The following is a 17,718-nucleotide window of genomic DNA, read 5'->3' as shown; positions in this document are numbered from 1 at the left end:
TGGAAACGGTGATATGAATGTGGGCGGGTTGCATAATTACTGTATGCCGTTAATAAAGCAAAACACATGTTTGAGGCCACTCCGCCCACCGAACTCCCACCTTTCTACTTTAAAATAGAACATATTCCTTATGTGCTGTAATTGTTTTCTACCGGTAAAAGGTGTGAGCGGTGTGCCACTTATTGCTCCACTTTTTTCCTCCTCATTGTTTGTATTTGATTATATTCTTTTTCATTAGCTTATTATGACTTTATCAAACTCGTCAGTTCAGATTTCCCACATTTGTTAATTACCATTGCATCAGTGTTTGGACCTGTAGGTCCAAAATACTGCTGTCTTACTTCCAAGTTTTTTTAATTTAATTTTTAATTTAACGGACATTTAATGCAGCATGTGAATTTTTTTTTAAATGTCACGCAAAAATGCAAAATCTTACCAGGTATATGTTAAATTAGTCAAAATATCTCACGCTAACACTTACTATAAGACACAATCCCCAAAGTAGAAAGCTAATCTATGCAGACGAGCAAAACTGCATTTATTTGGGCTTCAAATCTATTTTCCCCCACAAAATGTGTAAAGGTTGTTCCCCAGAAAGCATGCCGGGTATAACTGTGTCTGTAGCTGTGAGCCAAACACACCATCGGAAACAATAAAAGTGAGCAAACTGTTTGTCCCCTGCAGACGTACAGCCCCTGGGTTACCCAGCGATGCACTCAGCTGTGTTATTACCAGCGGTCCCTATCCAGTCAGACCATAAAGGAGGCTTCGGAGCTCCTTCGCCACCCAGCCAACAACGACGTGGTGCAGTTTAATGCAGCAGAATGTGAGATGAACCGCGGACAGACACGGAGACGCACACTCACTCACTCACGGATATAATATAAAGCATTGCAGTGAGATAAAGGGACGATGCATCTTCTCAAGTTGTATTTTGAAAGGTCTAAATATGACCTTTTCATACATTGTATTCAAATAAATCTTGCAGCGTGAAATCTCCAGCAGAAACACTGCTCTGTTTACTCCATCAGCGGTGTGATCCAGGCTAATTCAATCACTAATATCAATATGTCATGTGGATAATAAAGACGCAGATCGTGTGGAAACTAATTTTGACGTATTGGGTTGGGATCTGAAGATAATGTTCCCCCCCCCCCCCCTCTAAGACCAGAGTGAGTCGGCTCGGTTTCATTAAATCCTCACTGGAAACAAATCAGATTAAACACACAGATGAGGAGCTGTGATCATGCTTCTTCATTACAGACGGCAACAAACACCAACACGGCAACTCTGTGCTCTGTTGACTAATGTCCTGTGTTTAATCAGCAGATACAACACACACACACACACACACACACACACACACACACACACACACACACACACACACACACACACACACACACACACGAACCCTCGCCTTTGTCTCAATTAGTCGTCTGAGGCCACTTGTCCTCCCCAACCCTCCGTTATACATTATGCATCACGCCTGAGCGTTTCTGTGTGTTTCCACCTTGGCCGGCGATGCATTATGCAGCGAGACAGGAGGCAGATGTGGTGTGTGTGTGTGTGGGACAGAGAGATAACAGATCAGTGGGTAATCCAGTGAATTTGTATTGTTCTGATCTCTCCAGCAGGAGGCAGGTCTCTGAGCTCACGTGAGTTGCCGTGCAGATGCATGTGCGTGGAAGCAGACTGATGCCAGGCAATGCGGTTGAGGTGGAAGATCACGTGACTGTGATGACCTCGCTCTGCCGACTGTAGTCAGGTAGCTTCTACTTTCTTCTTCGCCAAGGGGGGGGGGAGGGCTCGGGAAGAGACCCGACGCTGTGAGAACTAATCATTTGCAAATAAATTAGAGACATCGAGTCTATTCAAATTAAATGTATAATTGGAACGAGTATTTATTAAAGACGGAGTTCAATTAGACTCTCAAGCCTCCCAGGGAATGAAACGAGCACCTGCCACCTGTCAGATACAGTCAGAAATATGTCATGTAATTTAAAAAAAATCTGATTTTTAAAAAGTGATTCCAAAGTTTTAAGATGGTGAGGTTTCTCCTGTCTGGAACCGCTGACTCGGTATTAACCCAATTCCCCTTTTATCATCTTCCAGCTCATTGTTTTGATTATGTGCTGTTCCCAGATGGAGCATTTAGTAGCTTAAGAGCTACACGTTTCCCTCAGGAGAAGGTGGAGCCCCAACACGGAGCATAAAGAGTGAATATTAGACTTTGACATTGGGCAATCTGCCAGAATGAATGTCTCCAAATGAACGTTGCTCTCAGGTCTGCTGGGAATGTAACACATTAGTAGATCACCAGATCACCTGATTGATCCTATGAGCACTTACACAATATAACGCTTGTATAGAGGAACTTTTATATTATAAAGGAGCCTTAAAATGATCACGAGTCCTTATGAAAGAGCAGCTCCGGCTCACAGGACCCCCCTGCTCCCAGCGGAGGAAAATGAAAAGGTCTGTGTTGTAGCGGCCCGCTGTAAGGGTGATCATAATTATCAGGAATGGCATGTGCCTTGCCTTTGAAATAACGACAGTGACAGTGAAAGGTGACATCCTGGTTTCTCCAGTAACTCTGATAAATCGAAGGCGATGGTTCAGTTTGTTTTTGCAGAACCGCAGCGCACAAGTTCCCTTTTCATTCAAGTCACATATTTCTTTTATAATCTCACCTCTGATGTCATAAACGTGGAGGAGGCTGATAAACTGCTGCAGACGTCCACCCGGTCCGATGACCTCACAGCCACAACATGCAAAATGCATCCATTAGTGTTATCATTCAAAGCTGCAAGGATACAGAAGAATACATAAAACAAAACAGGCTACCTTGTATTCCCACATCTTCCTTCAACCACCTAACGCCGACATTCCACCTTAAGATGTTGTGATTTTCACTAATTGCTCCTGTGAACAGCAGGGAGCAATTAGTTCTGTCATGTCAAACCTGTGAATCCGTGTTGGTCTCCTCCTCCTCCTCCTCCTCCTCTTCCTCTCCTCCTCCCCCTCCTTCTTCTTTTCTCATCCCAATTATTTTCTGCTCATGCAACTTCGATGTAACCTCACGGAATGATTAAGTAATACGCTCTGATTAAAAACAACAACAAAACTTTGAAAAAAAAAACAATTAAAACTCTGCGTCTTTCTGCGTCGTCCACCTTTGGCTGCAGAAAACAAACATCTCGTCCCTGAAGCTCCTCGTTTTAATGAGAGAGAGAGAGAATCTACTTCTATTCTGAGCAAATCAGTGAAAAACAACCCTTTTCACTTATTGCACATCGGTATGGAAGTTCATTAGTGACAAAACTATGAAATATGGACGCAACAAACTGAAGCTGCAAACTGCAGAAATATAAGAAGTGGATGTTGTCATCTTTTGTTTTGAGGGCTACAGGCTTCATATTTTTCATTTTATATATATTTATATATATATATATATATATATAAGTTGTCATAACATATATTAAAATCTATGAATGATGAATGAATGTTGAGAAAAGATTAAACTGTACTTTCATCATCTCTCATAGTAAAAATAAATAAATAAATGAGCCGGCAGAAAGAGAGTCAGGGAAGTCTAGCAAAAGACAGATATAAATAAATAAATATATAGGCCGATACTTCAATTGAATCCAAGCAATTCCCGGGCAGAGCGCGGCACAAACAGTATCTCCTGAGTGTCTGAATGGTGTGAATCAACATTTGTATAATCATCCCAGCTTGACTTTATTAAAGTCTCCCCTGTGAGGCGGCCCCACGCTGCTGGATGTAATTACGATCTCCCAGTCGTACAGCCGAAGACGGGGAGCCGTCATTGCGCTTCTCGCGCTCGCTTACAAAGCAGCAAGACGCCGACTGCAAATAACCGCGAGGAGCGAAGCAACAGGTTTCATTGTCATCGCTGCGTACGGCAGAATGTCACATCCTGCTCATTACATTTACGGTCCCTTTCTTTGTTTGTCTGCCGTCAAGCTGCGATTTCATTTCATTTGAAAGAGCTGGTGTTTGTCGGGAGTTGTGGATCATTTGAAAACAAGTCTATTTCTTCTCCGTAGTGCAGCTTTTTAATGTTTGTTTTTTTTACACAGGAGTCATTTATGGCTTTAATGTGCAATTTAAAACCAGTTTGATTGACTTTACCTCCAGGTATATCCAGGAATACCCAGCTGTCTTATAGCTCCCCCTAGTGGCTGATCAGTGCAGTCAGTTTTGTGAGATGCTCTTATGTTTATACGTGACTTGAGACTTTATATTACAGAGTCATTTTATTGAAAAGGTACACACAAAATTGGATCAACAGGGAAGCAGCAAACAGCTGAATGTTTGATTAAATCATATGTATACACATAGAAAAATCTCTCACACACACACACACACACACACACACACACACACACACACACACACACACACACACACACACACACACACACACACACACACACACACACTTAAAATAGTCAACAGAAAGGGGGATACAGATGGAATCAAACAGCAGAGCACAAGAAAATAAACGTAATGATCAACAAAAACATAGAATTTACATAGAATCTCCTCCAGTGGATCGTTATGGCTTGATCAAAGTAAAAATCCTCTCTGTGATTATAAACCTGTCTGTGGGTCAAATGTGTCCATCAGTAGCGAAAAAAGCAAAGATCTCAGTTTGTTACAAAAAAACACCCCATACAATAAAAAAAACCCCTAAACTTTACAATATGGCTGTCCTTTTTTTGGTCTCTTTAAATCATATTTACAGCTTGTGTTAACAGTTATTTCACCAAAAGCCTGATTCATAGAACCGTGTACAGTGTGTACATTTAAAAGTACAAAACAGTTATAAGCCGTAAGAAAAACCCGCTCCCGGCCCCGTCGGTTCCCAGAAACCTGCAGAAACCTGCAGAAAATGTCCAAAAAATTACAGGATTATTTTTCCCTCCCCGGAGCGGGATTAACATTTCAGTCCCAAATCACTTTTATGTAAATTCTCATCGCCATGGTGATTCAGAGCAGAACACCGAGGCTATTTATTGTATTTGTCAAAGCCCAAAAAAAACATTTTCACGTTATAGTAACCTGATTCACAGTGATGTAACAGCGCTGATTCAGCGTTTGTGGCCGAAAACGCAGCGTAACCCCAAAAAAAACTCACAATCGAATGTTTTGTTTCACTTAAAACTGGCAATTTTGTTACATATGAACACCGTTAGGTTTACAAAAATGGTGAAACAACAAGCCATTTTTGTCCGTTATTGAGATGTGATGGAAGCTTTTCTTTGAAATGTTGAGTCTCTCTTTGTTTCACCACATGAACCTCTGGGCGGCGGCGCTGTCCGGCCACTTGAAGGTCTTGCTGATGAAGATGTACAGCGTGGCGGCGTTGACCGCCGTGTACAGGAGGAACTCCACCACCAGTCTGGGCAGCGAGGGGAGGGGCATGTGAAGCCGGTACATCAGGTAGGGGACGATGAAGTACCTGAACTCCAGCAGCTTCTGGGGCACCGTCGCCGCCAGCAGGCACGCCAAGAACGCCAAGCTCCAGAAGAGCGAGCGCGACTTGAAGGAGTCCAGAAAGTTCCAGCCCGCGAAGACGTACGCGGGGACGAGCAGGAAGCGCGCCAGCTCGTGCCTCTGGAAGAGCCGGTTCCACACGTAGAAGGGGAAATGGCGGTTGTCTGCCAGGAGGTACTTGTGCACGGCGGTGAACTTCCACACCAGGAGCAGGGCGACGCCGGTGACGAAGAGGAAGAACAGCGGCTGCTTCTTCAGGGCGTGGAGGAAGCGGAGGGCGCGGTAGTAACACAGCGAGACGGGCAGCGAGAAGAAGAGGGCGAAGGAGAAGAAGTAGAAGAGCTGGGGGAAGTTGAGGCAGGCTTCGTGGCTCAACCTGTCGCCCACCACGATCCCGTCGTTCAGCACCACGAACGCCAGGAAGCCGACGCCGACCAGCCCGTAAGGCCACGCCACCAGCAGCACCGACTTCAGGTGAGCGGGCGAGGCGAGGAACTCCAGCGTGAAAAGCACCACCTTCTTGGCGCCGCCCAACGACAGGGGCACCTGCCACGGAGGGGACTTCTCGTCCCGTTTCTTCGTGTGCTCCGTCCTCCAGGCTTCGTCCATTTTGGCCGCCACCAGAGTGCCGGCGCAGAACGCCACCCAGATGATGTTGGTCTGACGGAAGAGCACGGAGCAGACGCCGAGCAGCGCCGACGCCTTGTGGCAGCCGTAGAGCGTCATGAGGTAGGTGAAGAGGATGAAGAAAGTAGATCCGGCGTCGGTGTAGTAGAGGAAGTTGAAGAAGTAGAGCACGGGGAAGGTGGACAGAGAGAGCGCCGAGAGGACCCGGCGTGAGGCCGTTCGCGTCTGGAAGAGAGGAAACGTGATGTCAGGAAACTTAAATTAACGAGCGAGATGCGTGATTATCCCTATGAATCTGGACATACCTTCTCCCTGAGGTGCAGCTTGCAGATGAGCAGGTAGAGCAGGTAGAGGTTGCCGCAGTTGAAGAGCAGGTTGACGAAGCGCAGCATCGCCGTGGAGCACACCACCTGGCCCGTCAGGTTGGCGAGCCACACCACGGGCTTGATGACGCCCACGGAGACGAGGTAAAGGCCCGGGAGAGTCGTGATCATCGGGTCCCACTGGAGACGGATCGGAAACCACGTTCAAAGGTGAATTACAGCAATTTGACACGAATATACGTTTATTGTGCTTGTGAAAGAGTATTCCCCAGCTAAACGTTGCAGATTTATCGACGGATAATGCTTCATCTGTTTTAAATGTTTTAATTATTTTTTAGAATTGTATTTCCTGTGGTATTTATTGTTCTTTACACACTCATTTTACTGTTTGGGTCTTATTTGAACACTTTTTTTTTTAAATCATGTGAAGCACTGTGTGGCTTTGTCTCTAAATGGTGCTATATCAAATAAACATATTATTAGTATTATTATGATATTATTGGTTGAAATTGGCTGGTACTAGTTTAGAAAAGATTTTTGATTTACAGGAAAAAAAAATACGATTGGATTTTGATATAAATTGTATTCTGTATTCGCATCTCATGTGAAGCATCTTTGAGGATAAAAAAAAAGCTATATAAATCTTTATTATTATAAAGAAACACAAAGAAATAGATTTTTTATGTAAACATCCACTTCCAATTTTGACTGTAGTTGAGTAAACCTAATGAAAGTGAGTCAAATCAACAAGCAATTGATAATTTCATCAAATTAACATGTTATAAAAAATGTAACGTAAAATATTAACGTTTTGTTGTGAATAACTTGAAGCTCTTTAAATCTCCATTTCCTGCAATATGAATTATGGTTGCCCGACCCCCCAACACACACACACACACACACACACACACACACACACACACACACACACACACACACACTCATGTTATTCTATATGCCCGACATGCGGATTAAATCTCTCTGCATTATAATAATAATAACTGACAGGAGCGCTGCTGTTAGCTAACGTTAATCCGCTGAAACAACGACGCTGGCTCCGTGACGTCACGTTTACCTCGTTGAATTTCCCGTGGCAGTACTTCTGAGCCTGCGGGACGTGGAAGACCTCGTCCATGTAGGGGACCCGCTGCTCCCGGGTCACCCTGGAGAACAGCAGGCAGGAGACCAGAAAGTTGGTGCTGCACAGCGCGGTGAAGACGTAGCCTTCATATTTCTCCATGTTTGATGACGAAATCCGACGACAACGCGAACTCGGGTCAAAAATCTAGCTGTTATGAATGTGTATGCGGAGCATAACGACCAGATTAGCGTATTAAAAACCAACCGTTCAATCTTAAATCCGAGGGAAACTGGCCGAACTCCGTGCAGATACGCGGAAGTAGAGGCTTTTTTATTTTTTTTTATTTGACAGTTGGTGGTCCACTTCGAAAATATGCTCGACACGGAACCTCTCGTAAAGGCGTTAGTTCCGGGTTGCGCTAAATAGTTTAACGTCACAAGTCAAGAGTTATAAGTAACGTAAAGTCAATCACGCTTATAATAAAGGAAACATTTTAAATATCAACGCGTTTTTATATCGTTTTTCTCGCGTTTGTGGAATTGTTTCCCCCCTAAACAGGAAGTTCGCCTCACCGAGGCGGTGTCACCGTGTTATGGTTCCCCCTTTCTCCTTCTCCTCGTGAACACACGTTCGCGTGAAGCGCGGTAAAAAACGGGATTTCCTTTCATAGTTCGTGAAAAATAATGAACGGGATGCATTTAACACACGAGCTAGAGCTTTTCCCCGACCACACGGTGACTCAAATGCTTTTCAGGGAGGTTACAAACGCGGCGGAGTTGAGAAAGTTGGCGATGGAGGGCAAAATAAAGGGCGCGCTGCTCAACCCGACGATGGTGAGGTGTTTTTATTCAGCTTTAGCAACGTTTTTATCTAGTTTACTCGTATTAGGCATGTTCTCGTGTATATTTATGAACTAACATTAGCATTACTTTTCACACGGAACTATCTTTTATACCAAATGGGAAGTTAAAGGTGTTCATTAATCATCGCTTTATTTTTTAATCTGCAGCTGGTGAATCCTTTCCAAGTGCTTGTAGCTGCAAACAAGGCTGTCAACTCACAGAAAAGTGGCAAAATGAAGACGAGAAGTTTGTACTCGGAAATAATCTTCAACCTATCGCCTAATAATAATGTAAGTAACCAAAACCTCATGTTTTCTTCATGTTTTTATTAATTTCTTGATCATAAAATGCTTATTTTTTTGTAAAACAGCACCAAACACCAGGAAGGTTTGTTGCCTGCATGATTATATATTTAGAGATGGACATTTTTAAGTATTTAACTGGCTTTGCCTCCCCTAATACAGATCTCAGAGGCCTTCAAGAGGTTTGGGAGCTCTGACGGCGACGACGCGGTCCTGGTGGTCCTGGTTCAAAGCAAAGATGAGCCCCAGCTTCTGTCCGACGTCACAGCGTTGGTGAGCGGACGGCAGGTTCCAGCGGAAGATGTCTCCTCGCTGACGGACCACGCAAAAATCAAAAAGGTCCATCTCCCCTTCACTTTTATGCAACTCATTCAATGTAATCTGGACTCTGGGATTTTTTAATGGATTCCACTGACATTTATTTGAGTGATAATCTCCTTATTTGCCTTTATTACAGCTGTATAAATTCGACCCCCAGGAGGAGAAGTGTGGTACTCTGCTGGACGCAGTCGTATGCAGGATGGCCACCAAGGACGTCATGTAGCTACGACAGGGGGAAAGGACTTTAAAAAAAAACTGTTCCTATTTGATTTGGAATCATATTAAGTTATTAAGTATCGGCTTTCTTTCTTTAGATGTTATTCCACCGGATTGTGAAGCCCAAAAAGATGCTAACATTGTCTTTTTTGCACTCCACACAAACTCAAATCAATCAAAAGTCAAAAATGTTCCCAGCTGAAAAGAAAATATATCCTATTTTTCATATATCTTTTCATGTCTTTTTTCCTGCTGATGTCTTTATAGTTGTTAGACTCTGAGGAAGTTTGAAGGGCAGTTGGGAAAGTCATTATTACACTTTATGTAGCAGAGTCTCCGGTTCCCACAGACACTTTTAATGCTTCTCAGTCATTCCTTTGAACCTTTGTGTTGTCTAAAATATTTTTTAGTCGAGGAAAATGATGTAAAGCTGGTCTCAAGCCAGCTGTTGGTGAATAACAAACTGATTTGGTGAATAACAAACTGATTTGGTGAATAACAAAATGCTCTGGGCCAAACATCAGCTAGATCTGGAGAGGTTTAAAATACATCCGGATCCACAACAGCAGCATTTAAGATTCAGTCAAACCCTGTGGGCCTAAGAAGACTAGAATATTAAATGTGCTGAATATTGAATGACCTCTTAGGGACACTAAAATCCTCTAACCAATGTAAATGTAAAAGGCTAAAGTGTCACAACAACATTAACATGCTCTCAATGAAGTGAGATTCAGGGTTTTATTAAAACACAATATTGATCTACTTGAGATTGTGGCACTAAAGTGAGTTTGAGTAGAAAATTAGTAAAAAATCATGGTCGAAAGATGAGCTCATTTAATTTTTCTACGTCAAAAGACTAGAATATTTTTTCATCTTCGCAGCGTTAGCTTAGAAAACATTATAGTGGTGAACATTCAGTCTGGGAAGTTGGCGAGCTCGTCTTTTCCAACGTTCCCCCCGCTGAGGATGCACACCACGTTCTTCCCCTCCAGCTCGGGGATCTTGTTGCCAACGATGGCGGCGAAAGCGGCGGAGCCCGACGGCTCCACCACCAGTCCAGACCTGTAGAGAGTGGACACGGCCGCCTTGATCTCCTCGTCGTTTATCAGGACGATCCCCTCCACGTAGCGCTGACACAGCTCGAAAGGCAGCGTGCCTTGGATGCAGAGAAAAGGGGAGAGCGACCCAAATTAAAACAGACAGATTTCCAAGAGTCTAATTTAAATCAGTGGAGGGAGAGAACTTGCATGATACCTGCAAAAGGTGGTGCGAGTCCCGAGGCGATGCTCCTGGTCTCCATCCCCACCGGCTTCTTCTCAATGAAACTTCTGTACATGGTGCAGGCTGAGTTCAAACACAACAAGCCCAACGTTCACTCAGTTGCTACGGTAACGTGGTGGCTAATACTGCAGGTGGTTAGTTTTACCTCCTTCCGGTTCCACGCCGTAGATTCTGGTCTCATCACAGCCGGACAGTTTGATGGCAGCTGCTACACCGGCCAGCAGCCCCCCTCCTCCACAGCACACCACCACCACATCGGGCACGGGCATCACCTCCAGCACCTCCATGCCTAGACTGGACACGCAGGTTTAACCTCTGAGCTCATTCACAAACCCACTGCCAGCCCTCGAGTGTACCTGGCGTGTCCCGCTATCAGATCCAGGTCGTCGTAGGAGTGCAGGAAGGTCATGTTGTCCTCCTGAACACAGCGGTTCACCACATTCATCAGGCAGGAGGTGGGAACTCGCTCCACCTCCACCCCGAAACTCTGACGATGAAAGCAGAACGTTTCATTCATCACATGATCACTTTGAGGGTTTGAAATCTGTGTTATCCACTCTGATAACTTCTAACCTGTATGAGGACGGATCTGGACATCGGGGCCGTTTCCGGCATCACCACCTTGCCCTTTGACCCGTAGTGCTTTGAGGCGTATGCAAAAGACTTCCCATAGTTCCCTGCAGACATGGTGACAAAATGACCACCCGTCGCCCTCCTGGCGAACTGATTGGCCACTCCTCTGATCTTGAACGAGCCTGCAGATTAAAACATCAACACAAGCCTAAATGTAATGAACCGAGACCTTTTTTTCTTTTCATCAGATGAATGAAAGTGTTTGTCCAACCGGTTCTCTGCATGTTCTCCAGCTTGATGTGGATGTTGCAGCGGATGTTGAGAGGCAGGCTCGTCTGGCACCAGGGGATCATGGGAGTGTTGATGACGCCCAGGGGGCTGCTTCTCACCGTCTCCCTGGCGTCTTTCAGCAGATCCAGGGTGATGTCGTCTGCAGACGCCTCACCCATCTGTGTCAGAAACAAGCAGTGGAGCCAGCATCTTGTATGATAAAACATATGCATTTAAAACATAAATGGCTTATATAATAATAATTATATAATTACTTTAATTGGTTTTCAATGGCCACAGTATATATTTTTTCATTTTTAATAGTATTTCACATCTGCCCTTAACGCTACTCTAACTTTTATTCACCTTCTGTGCGAAATACGACCAATAAAGTGAATAGTTGTATCATTAGCTGGCTGTCGTTACTATTTTTAGGTTTTAGCTGCTGCGCCGACATATGAGCTGTCCAAGCACCCGTACAGATTTCTGAAGAAAAGCGATTGCAAGTTGACGAAGAGTTGTTAAGTAAAGTTAAAGTGTCCTGCTTTCCCCCACCTACCTTTATACCGTATTTAATCCGTTACTTTAACAAGTGACAGCTCCGTGATGTGTACAGTGTTACACCTTTTACTGTCCCCCGCCCGCAACATTAGTTCCCGTTTGAACCACGTTTCTAGACGGACCTTATTGATACACGGAGCGCAAACATGGCGGCGCATGTAAGAGGGCTTGTATTCATTTGATAATAATAATTAAAAATAAAGTAACAGAAAGGAGTGTAATTTAAAAAGACATGGGTGTTATGAGACACGTCGTGTGCGCCATGTCCGGCGGCGTCGACAGCTCCGTCGCTGCGTTGTTGCTAAAGAGACGAGGTGACGACACAAACACACCTGAAACACACCTGTTATTATTGTTATAGGTTAGCTAGCTAGCTAGCTAACGTTTCCCTGTGAAGGTTACAGTGTGACGGGAGTCTTCATGAAGAACTGGGACCCGCTGGACGAGAAAGGGGTCTGCACGTCAGAGAAGGACTGCGAGGACGCCTACAGAGTGTGTCGCAGCCTGGACGTCCCCTTCCATCAGGTGTCCTACGTCAAAGAGTACTGGAATGACGTCTTCAGGTACTTTTATCACAAACACCTTCACACTGTTTTGAAATGTGCTCCTTTATTTCATAGTATTGCCTTCTTTTCCCTTTTGTATTTTAATGTTTTGTATTATTTTTTTTACCATTTACTTTGTATTAATTTCGTTTTTTTCTTCTGAGGGATCGAGATGTTATATTGTATTGCTTGTGTTTTTTTCCTCAATAAAGAAAAAAAATACACCTTTAAAGCAGAGGCTTCAACGTTTTTAAGGCCTATAGTGACCCCCTATTAGATATCATATAAAATAATGTTTCTTAAACTGGTCAATAATAATGTGTAGTGCAGCTTTAGTGCCAGGTATAAAAGTACTTTGTAAAGTTTACAATGCTAAGCCATTAAAATAATACTTTTTTACAGATTCATATATTTACGGAACATATTGTAATCGTATATTTGCATTTCTACGTCACAATTTCACCTCATAACGGTGAATAAATTGAAAGATTTATATTTGTTGATTACAGGTTGTATTCATGTTAACATGTATTTTTGGACATTTACATTTTTTGGAAGAAAAAAAGCTTGGGATCAACTCATTTTTGTGGACGATGAAGATCTCTGCTTTAAAGTGAACGTGGCCTTTTGTCTTTCAGTCAACTGTTGAAGGAATATGAGAAGGGAAGGACGCCCAACCCGGACATACTCTGCAACAAGCACATCAAATTCAACCACTTCCACAAGTATGCTGTCAACACGCTGGGTATGTAATGTGTTCAAACACTGATTTAAGAACCTGAAACCTGAAAAATTAATTATTATTAGTGCCAATTACGAGATATGAGGATTGAGCTAAACTGATTTCAGTGTGGAACGCACAATACAAATAGCGTTGTGTTGTTAGGTGCTGATGCCATGGCAACAGGCCACTACGCCAGGACGTCACAGGAAGACGAAGAGGTGTTCGGACAGACGCACGCGGCGCCGCCGTCCACTCTCTTCAGAGATCGATTTGAGATCAGAAATCGTAAGTTTGACAGCACAGGGCACCATAGAACCGTAAGGCCGGACCCTCTAACAATATATATTTTTTTTTCCTCCTCTGCCCAGCGGTGAGGATGCACAAAGGGGCCGATCTCCTCAAAGATCAAACCTTCTTCCTCAGCCAGATCTCCCAGGATGCCTTGCGACGAACCATGTTCCCTCTGGCCGGACTCACCAAAGACTTTGTCAGAAAGATTGCTGCTGAGGCAGGTTTTCACCATGTGTTGAAGAAGAAAGAGGTAACACACACACACACACACACACACACACATTATATGTTAATATGACATCATACATAGAGGTTTGTATGTAGATGGTTTCCTGACAGTTAACCTGATGTTCTTCCAGAGTATGGGCATCTGCTTCATTGGAGAGAGAAACTTTGAAAACTTTATTTTGGAGGTAAGAATTAAAATAATGTCTTTCCTCTCATCAATACATGTATATATATTTAAACCTAAACTCTCTGTTTTTCCAGTATCTGGAACCTAAACCAGGGAACTTTGTCTCCATCGTGGATGGGGTTGTCATGGGAACACACAAAGGTATGTTTGCAGTTGTTTAAGGTTCACAGATCCTCGTGTATATCCTCTTAATTTGTGTTCTGACTAGGGTTGCAAAGGGGTGGAAAATTCCCGGTAAATTTCCGGAAAGTTTCCGGTAAATTTCCACGGGAACTTAAGCTTGGGAATTTTGGAAATATTCCATATTTGGAAACTCTCCATGGGAATAATGGGAATTATGGGAATTAATGGGAATTTAGGGGAACTAACTGGGAATATATTATATCCAAGCATAAATATGAACAGAAGTCATAAGAAAACATCCATACAAAATGTTTTCAACAGATATTTCAACAGATTTATTTGAAAGTAGAACAGAACATGTTTTAATTAGTTGTTTCATGGGTGAAGTCAAAAACAGGAATGTTAGGTTCAATACTCCCAACCCCACTCATTCAAAAATGGAATGGAATGTTCCCGTTCATTGTCTATTTAAGAAGCCGTGCGATGCCGTCGCGGAGCGGCGAATTTCGAGAGACAGAGGGCCGCCGCCCGCAAGCTTGCGAAAATCTTTTAAACTGACCGATGTCGATCTAAAATAAAGACAGATTCAGCAACTGCATAGCTTATTTCTTTCCAAAAATGTTTTCAGAAACACATTTTAGTGAACTATTTTTGTAAAATAAGAGGGAGGTGGGAGGCTGCGAGGGGAGAACGATACGAGCACAGAGGGGAGGGGTGCGTGTGTGTGTGTGTGTGTGTGTGTGTGTGTGTGTGTGTGTGTGTGTGTGTGTGTGTGTGTGTGTGTTGTGTGTGTGTGTGTGTGTGTGTGTGTGTGTGGTGTGGGGGGGGGGGGGGGGGGGGGGGGGGGGGGGGGGGGGCTTTTTTCAAACCTTTCAAATCGTAGACTAGAGCTTTAATAAATATATTTCCCCATAAAAGCATCAAAACTTACTTCACTTTGTTTAGTCCAAAAGCTCAAATGTGTGCCTTCAATAGTCTTTGTGCTTCAGGCTCAAAAGTGTGGTCCAGTCTTCTAGTGATCTTCTGTACATGTGATGGAGGCATGCACAGTGCCAGTAGGGGGCGTGGTCTCAATAGCCATGCACTAAGCAGTGTGCTCTGTGCATGTGGTTTAGGAATGGCATGGATATTCAAGTGTATTTGAATGGCATCTGTTTGTTTTAGTCAAGATTATGCTACAAAATAACTTTCCTCAGCTATATTTAAGTCCCCTTTGAAGAGCCAACCATCAATTTTAAAAATTCCCAGTTTATTCCCGTATATTCCCATAAATTCCCATTAATTCCCATTAATTCCCATGGAAAGTTTCCACTTTTGAAAATTCCCGGAATTTTGCAACCCTAGTTCTGACCGACTAACCCTTAAAGCAGCTCATCGTGTACTTTCTTCCCGTTCTCTCTTCTCCATGTAGGCTGGTTCACGTTGACGCTGGGCCAGAGGGCGAGGATTGGCGGGCAGAGAGACGCCTGGTTTGTGGTGGACAAAGACATCGCTACTGGAGACGTGTTTGTGGTGAGACTTGTGGAATTTGTGTCCTCATGAATTATCATTATCAGCATTATCATGTTGTGCTCTCTCTCTGATCCTTAATGGGAAAATCACATGAAATATAAAACGTGTGGTATCCATTTGTCCCTAAATCAGGCTCCAACGACCAGTCACCCGGCTCTTTTCCGTGACACGATGCGGACTGACCGATTCCACTGGGTGGCGGTTGACCCGCCTCGCGAACTCGTCCAGACCCAGATGATGGAGTGTCATTTCCGCTTCATCCACCAGATGCCTCTCAGTGAGTTATTGTTTTGGTGTTGGTAGCACCTGATCAAAGAGATTTACTGAACCCACCTTGCGTTGCAGCTCCGTGTACAGTGACTCTGAACATGGACGGCTCTGTGTGGATCTCACTCTCCCAGCCGGTCAGAGCGCTCACACCTGGACAGGTAACAGCTAACACACAGTGTAAAATACTTGAGGCCTTGTGCTGTGAAAACACTCTGTAGCCCTTCTTTCTGTTCCTCTCCACAGTTTGCGGTGCTCTACAAAGGAGACGAGTGTCTGGGCAGCGGGAAGATCGTGCAGCTGGGGCCCAGCGAGTTCACGCTGCAGCAGGGCCGGGAGCGTTTGGCAGCAGCCGTGAAGCAGAAGGAGCAGCAGAGTCCAGAACCAGCCGGCTGAGACGACCTCACAGCCGCCGGTGGATATGAGCTCTGGCCAGTACTTTAGGTAGAGCACACTGTTCACGAGGATAAACTGTGACTCATTCCTTTTCTGGAGGCTCTATTACAGACTTTACTTTTATATCTAACATTACTAAACAGATCAGTGCCAACACAACAACGATCACTGTCAGGTACAGAATGTCTGGTTCTGCCTTTAATGTGCACGGGTTGTCATTATTATAATCTGCAAATCCTCCGTTGGACATTAGATAACACATTCTGCAGACAACGGGACACAGTTTTGGCATCCTGGTTTCCGTTTGTAGTCCGATTGGGATCGACCCAATCAAGTGGGGCTCTGATTGAATGCAGGTAAACGGTCCGGAAAGACAGAACTCATTGGTCTCAGTTCAATGACCTGCTGTCGTCCGATGAGGATTTGCAACTGCAACTCCAGTATCTCATCCCAAGTTGCTCACCAAACTGCAAAAAAACGGGCAGCGCCCAGAAGAGGAAGTCTACACCGGAACCCTGTAAATATAAGTCTTTGCCCTCCGAGGCTTATCCGTCTGCTTGTACTGTTTGCTGTGTATTGAGGAGACCTGCAGCCTGACATACGGTTATTTAATGCAAAATAGGACTGTTGGATATTCATGTATTTGATCTGGCATGAAGGAGTGCTGGATTTATTTTTATTCAGAATTGTGGTGGAATAGGAGCTGTGATGTCAGAAACCAGAATCTTTAAAGAGTTTTTGTCTGTCTGTCTTTATGGACGTCGGCAGTCTGAGCCCTGTGGTGTTGTTTTCTATGTTGGAATAGCAGGAAACCTGTGAGTGAGCCGTGTTTAATGGAGGTTTAGGAGCTTCTGCTGTGATTTGACTCTTTAAATCGTGGGTCCAGAGAATGTTTTGGGCCTCTTATCTGTGATTGAAAGTGACAAACCTGCAGAACACTGGTGATCAATATTGATTGTTAACTCTACATGGAACTTTGAATTGTGTTTAATAAGCATAACAAAATGATTTGATTAATTGATGAATTAACTTAATACTTGAGTGCTGAAATTAAAACAACCGAATCTGATACAAAAACCAAAAATGTTATTTATTATTATAAACTAAAGTGGATTTAATTGTTCTAATTATAAAAAGAAAATTAAAGTGTTCAACTCACTTTTTTAAAGTATAGAATTGTCTATAAATTATTGAAATATGTATAAGAACGTTTTAAGTGCCTTTTCTCTTAAATCCTGTTCGTAGTAACACGAGTTCTTCCTTCACTGCAAACTGTAAATACTTGAACATTTACCAGCGAGTGAATAAACCTAACGCCTAATGTAACGTGTGCATATTTTTCTTCAGCTTGTTTTCCTAAATATTTCCTCGAGAGTCAAAAAAGTACAGTATGCAGTTGTGCGTTGGCTGTTCTACCATTATCGAGCCACACGGGGGCGCTATTACATCAGATTAACCTCCACAGTGACCTGTCAGTCAGCAGTCAGCATTTCACACAATAATCACACTGTATTTTATGAAT

The 17,718-nt window shown here is 43.6% G+C and overlaps 4 protein-coding genes across 5 annotated transcripts; 2 read left to right on the top strand and 2 right to left on the bottom strand.

Annotated features, from left to right (window-relative positions):
• Nucleotides 1-4,273: 4,273 nt before the first annotated feature.
• Nucleotides 4,274-7,862, bottom strand: alg10 (ALG10 alpha-1,2-mannosyltransferase). 2 transcript variants are annotated; one of them, XR_014599150.1, is made up of 4 exons: nucleotides 7,552-7,862; nucleotides 6,459-6,656; nucleotides 4,432-6,378; nucleotides 4,294-4,374 (listed from the first exon to the last, which is right to left on the bottom strand). XR_014599150.1 is itself a non-coding variant. In XM_084038729.1 (3 exons), exons 1-3 carry the CDS (start codon nucleotides 7,714-7,716, stop codon nucleotides 5,317-5,319), a joined length of 1,425 nt encoding a protein of 474 aa, XP_083894855.1. In that variant the 5' UTR covers nucleotides 7,717-7,862; the 3' UTR covers nucleotides 4,274-5,316. The 2 variants fall into 2 exon arrangements, 1 of the variants encoding a protein (XP_083894855.1); XM_084038729.1 differs by having other exon boundaries at nucleotides 4,274-6,378.
• Nucleotides 7,863-8,031: 169 nt separating this feature from the next.
• Nucleotides 8,032-9,466, top strand: tprkb (Tp53rk binding protein). The gene is made up of 4 exons (XM_084038732.1): nucleotides 8,032-8,390; nucleotides 8,567-8,689; nucleotides 8,864-9,040; nucleotides 9,159-9,466. The coding sequence occupies exons 1-4, from the start codon at nucleotides 8,241-8,243 to the stop codon at nucleotides 9,243-9,245; spliced, it is 537 nt and encodes a 178-aa protein (XP_083894858.1). The 5' UTR covers nucleotides 8,032-8,240; the 3' UTR covers nucleotides 9,246-9,466.
• A 510-nt stretch (nucleotides 9,467-9,976) lies between these two features.
• Nucleotides 9,977-12,003, bottom strand: LOC311032098 (phenylserine dehydratase-like). Its single transcript, XM_084038731.1, has 7 exons — nucleotides 11,922-12,003; nucleotides 11,364-11,541; nucleotides 11,093-11,274; nucleotides 10,876-11,006; nucleotides 10,665-10,813; nucleotides 10,493-10,582; nucleotides 9,977-10,394 (listed from the first exon to the last, which is right to left on the bottom strand). Exons 2-7 carry the CDS (start codon nucleotides 11,539-11,541, stop codon nucleotides 10,153-10,155), a joined length of 972 nt encoding a protein of 323 aa, XP_083894857.1. The 5' UTR covers nucleotides 11,922-12,003; the 3' UTR covers nucleotides 9,977-10,152.
• Nucleotides 12,004-12,046: 43 nt separating this feature from the next.
• On the top strand, nucleotides 12,047-17,517 carry trmu (tRNA 5-methylaminomethyl-2-thiouridylate methyltransferase). Its single transcript, XM_084038730.1, has 11 exons — nucleotides 12,047-12,237; nucleotides 12,321-12,486; nucleotides 13,107-13,213; nucleotides 13,355-13,477; nucleotides 13,561-13,733; nucleotides 13,843-13,896; nucleotides 13,973-14,039; nucleotides 15,433-15,533; nucleotides 15,666-15,810; nucleotides 15,879-15,961; nucleotides 16,047-17,517. The coding sequence occupies exons 1-11, from the start codon at nucleotides 12,156-12,158 to the stop codon at nucleotides 16,194-16,196; spliced, it is 1,251 nt and encodes a 416-aa protein (XP_083894856.1). The 5' UTR covers nucleotides 12,047-12,155; the 3' UTR covers nucleotides 16,197-17,517.
• Nucleotides 17,518-17,718: the final 201 nt, after the last annotated feature.

This window comes from Eutrigla gurnardus (genome assembly GCF_963514095.1).
Source record: "Eutrigla gurnardus genome assembly, chromosome: 21".
Taxonomy (NCBI): Eukaryota; Metazoa; Chordata; class Actinopteri; order Perciformes; family Triglidae; genus Eutrigla; species Eutrigla gurnardus.
The sequence above is the reverse complement of the archived record's forward strand: the minus strand, read 5'-3'. Positions and strand labels throughout refer to the sequence as shown.